The sequence below is a fragment of the Vigna unguiculata genome, chromosome 7 (genome assembly GCF_004118075.2).
Source record: "Vigna unguiculata cultivar IT97K-499-35 chromosome 7, ASM411807v1, whole genome shotgun sequence".
NCBI lineage: Eukaryota > Viridiplantae > Streptophyta > Magnoliopsida > Fabales > Fabaceae > Vigna > Vigna unguiculata.
This window is the reverse complement of record NC_040285.1, coordinates 20,571,420-20,575,578: the sequence shown is the minus strand read 5'-3', so window position 1 is coordinate 20,575,578 and position 4,159 is coordinate 20,571,420. Positions and strand designations below refer to the sequence as shown.

The 4,159-nt window shown below is 31.3% G+C and overlaps 1 protein-coding gene across 1 annotated transcript; it reads right to left on the bottom strand.

Annotated features, from left to right (window-relative positions):
* Nucleotides 1-788: 788 nt before the first annotated feature.
* Nucleotides 789-3,674, bottom strand: LOC114192345 (aluminum-activated malate transporter 14-like). The gene is made up of 6 exons (XM_028082040.1): nucleotides 3,367-3,674; nucleotides 3,109-3,249; nucleotides 2,589-2,867; nucleotides 1,577-1,689; nucleotides 1,348-1,491; nucleotides 789-1,263 (listed from the first exon to the last, which is right to left on the bottom strand). The coding sequence occupies exons 1-6, from the start codon at nucleotides 3,656-3,658 to the stop codon at nucleotides 925-927; spliced, it is 1,308 nt and encodes a 435-aa protein (XP_027937841.1). The 5' UTR covers nucleotides 3,659-3,674; the 3' UTR covers nucleotides 789-924.
* Between the last annotated feature and the right edge of the window lie 485 nt (nucleotides 3,675-4,159).

Genomic DNA, 4,159 nt, shown 5'->3' with positions numbered 1-4,159 from the left:
GGATGCTGAAGTTGTTGAATTCTTTCACACCAGTGTCATCCCTTTAAATCTAATGAAAATGTGTGAAATAATATTACTAAGTATGGAGTTGGCCACAAACCACCATCTTATCACTAGTAACTAGTTTTGGAAGAATGTCTCTACATATGCCTCAAAGTTGTTACCCCTCTTATAGTGGTCTATAGATTGGTGAACTCATTTGTAAAACCTACAATGACTTTCACTTATTCGGTTTATATCTTTACTACAATTTCATATTTAACTTTAGGTTCATACAAAGAGAAAGAATGGTTTGCATTAGAAAATGATGAATGATTTAGTTTATGTTATGTATCATTTGAAGTTGAAGAGTAGACAAATTAGAGAAACTATTGTTCTTCCATTTGATGAGGATTGAATCAGATGATGAATGGATAACTGAAAACACAAATGATGTTAAGATTGAGCAAGCTCAAGGTGAGAATGATGGTGAAAATGTTCACTTAGATGGAGCAACAACAAATCCAATTCTAGATGTTCTTGATTTTGATAACATAACTTTTGGTACCAATAAAAATGCATAACTTTCATCTAGAGAAGAGTTGGATTAAGATCATGATGTGATTAAAGAATTACACATCGAAACTTGAAATTTGAATTTATGTCTTGATATTTGAATATTTATTTTACAATATTTATGCACTTATTTAAATTAGTATGTTATTTATACAAATTATTATTTTTATGTGAAATAAATTCAAACTTTTACGAGTCTATAAATCGAATTTTCAGAGCTTTTACAAGTTTAGGTAAATTCTGGAGTTTGAGAACATTGAAGATAAATATAAAATTTCCTTTTGAATCTCCTTCATTGGTGAAAAAAAAAAACCTATATTTATGTGCAAAGTTCATATAATAATGTAACGGACATAGCATATATAGCATCTAGACTAGAGTTGAATGAGCAGGAAAAGCAGCAAGGTCTCCTAGTTGCTCCACCTCTTTGGTAAGTTCTTCTACTTTCTCCACCACTTTCTTCAGTAAGAACACGAAGCTCGCCACTGCAACTGCATCCATGTTATCAATTGCTGCCATTTTCGACGTAGAAATCACCAAGCTTATCTCTTCTCTCACTGTCTTCAACATTTCTGATATGTCAGCCTCACACTTCCTCATTTGCTTCATGCTCTCCCCAAGTTCTTGCAGACTCCACACAATTCCTGACCCAATTGCCTCACATGCTTCCCTTTCAACACTTTCACTCACTGCTTCCATTTTCATGGCCTAATTAACCAAAGAACCATTTCAACACAAATAACAAAAATAGTTCTCAATATTATTAATGATTGGGTATTCCTAAATACCTACCGTTTCTGAGGCTTGGAAGCACCCTCCCAAAGCAAGAGTTATTGCAGCTAATTCTCGAAGAACGTCTCCAATCTTTAGGTACTTCTCCCAAGGATAGAAAAATCCAAATTTTCCATGCCAGGGTTCCCATTTTGCAAAATTTGCCTGAAACATCGGATATGTACTATCATTATTTACTTGTATCACTGAACATGAAACCTGAATTTCAGAATGTATACGTAATACGTACCAGCACCTCGTCCTTTGATTTGGAGTCCAACAACGACTTGCAAACACTGAAGCTAGCACCAGGCTTTTTATTTTCTTTTTCACTAACGAATTTGACATATTCCTCCATGCACCCTATGTTACGACAAATACAACACTTACATATCTTAAATGTCATTTCTAAAATGGGATGAATAATACTAAAATTTTAAAATATTAAAATATTAATTTTATATATGAAAAACAAAATCACTAAAAAAAACACTTAAATAATACCAAAATAGATATACAAAAAATTTAAATACTAAAATATATAAAATATTAAATTTATATATGAAAAAAAAAATTCACTGTAACAAAAACACTTAAATAATAACCCATTTTAATGACTAAAAATATGATTAGAAAAAATAGTCAAAAACTAATTTAGAGATTGATTATAATTTTTTGATATTATTTTATTATTATTAATTTTTAATTTATAAATTAATATCTAATTAATTATTATAATAACTAATTAATTATTATTCAAGGATTTTTTTATAATATTTTTTTAATAAAGTTAGTGAAGAATTATATTAAAAATAAAAGAGGGAAGTTGTTTAATACAAATACCATCAATATTTTATTTATTGATAAGTTGAAAGTGTCACATATCAATCAATGATAAAATTAATTAACTTACGAGTCTCTGTTACCTCCCAGGTGTTAATCTAAATAACTTTATTCCTAATCATCTATTTTAACTTTCTTTTTCTTCCATCAGTATCATAGTTATTCATGATTTTAAACATCTCGATAAAAATTTATAATAAGAATCCAAGTATCCAAAGTATGTTGTTATTAGACATTAGAGTTTTCTTTAGATATCGATATATATATATATATATATATATATATATATATATATTTAAAAGTATATGTTAAAGCTAAATACATTGTCACATATGACATTTTTTAATCACTGATTTATTCTAGTTGAGTGCGAAAATTTACTGTACTATATAAAAAAAAAAAAACTAAACATCTGCTACCTTGTAATGAATTGGCAATGTGTTGGAATCTAGAGACAATGGAATCATGAAGTTCATCACTGGCCCACAAGGGGAAGATCAAGAAGCTCACACAAATGCACACAACGAAACCCATCACGATTGTTAAAAGCCGTTCAACTGCTATTTCCCAAACTTTCTGATCTTCGGTGCGCACACCAGACACCACAATCAAACTAAAAGTCAGAATAAAAATCATCACTCCGTAATCGTATCTCTTCTTCACGCTGGGGAATAGTCGAAAATATGTTGCAATTGTCCCTGAAATTAAAGTGTCACTAACTGCTTAAAGCTAGTCACTTTATAATTAAATATTGCTCCAAATCTTTGGAAAATCTATCAACACTGTCCAACTTAAAAGTTTTCATACTGTTGCATTTGAAAGGTTTCTTCAACTGCATTTGTCCGAAACTTTTTACCATTGTTTTTATCAAACACAAACTGTAACAACAATTTGAAAAGAAAAAACCAAAAGTTCAGAGGTTTTATATCAGAAACTTACCAAATATAAATACAGAAGCACCAATTATAATCGAGTTGCCAACTCCACCAATATTTTGAGCCAAAACTGCTGCCATGCAACCCAGTCCACCTCCTAATATAGTTCCTATTCCGCGATTTAAGCCTTTGCCTAGAGTAGCTCCTGCATGTTAATAAAATTAGCTTATATACATAAAGATTCAATAACCAGGTTACAAAGCCATGACAGTAATGAGTAAACTTGAACCTATCTTAATCTGTGTTACTGATGAAAGTTTACCTGCAGAAAATTCGAAGGTGACGACCACAGTCATGATAGCCCATATAGCATTTTCTCCTACTTGCTCGTAAAGAGGATCCAAGAGGTACAGAAGTGAAATCAAAACAAGGGAGATTCCAACTTTGATGCTGTGGATAATTTTTTTAGCGTCTTTCATTTGCTTATCCCAGAGATGGATTTTGTTTTCTCTAAGACGGGAAAAAACCGGTGGAAGTGAAAATTTAAACGTTTTAGTAGTATTCTTCCTTGGAGCAACATTGTCAGTAATGGATATTACATGCGTTGATTCCATTGTTTTGTTTCCTTTTGATTATTCAGCAGCTATAGTAGAAGGGTCTTCTACGACCATATTTATAGCATGCAACGAGCAATATGAATGATCTAGTACCCTTGTTGAAGTACCAAATTGGTGGATATCTGTGCTGGCCCAATTGCATTCTCCCCTTAAACACATGACTGAGTAAGAAAATGAACATGTACGGCCAACATCTTAGTGCACTAACCATTTTTTTTTTATTACTAAACATAGTGCACTGAACCTCAGTGGAACACGGATTGTACACGGATGAGTGTACCATATTACACAGACATCTGGAATGTTCTTTCTCAATCCCTTACTTCTTTTTACACATGTTAAAGATCCTCTCTTTATTTTACTAGTACATCTTTATTTTCTTTCATAGTTTTTATAATTGTATGTAACTACTTAGAGAATCATGTTAGGGTAGATTATTCGTCAGAGAATTTATGAGTAGTTATATTTTGATGTTTTAGGAGAGTAAACAATGGGAGA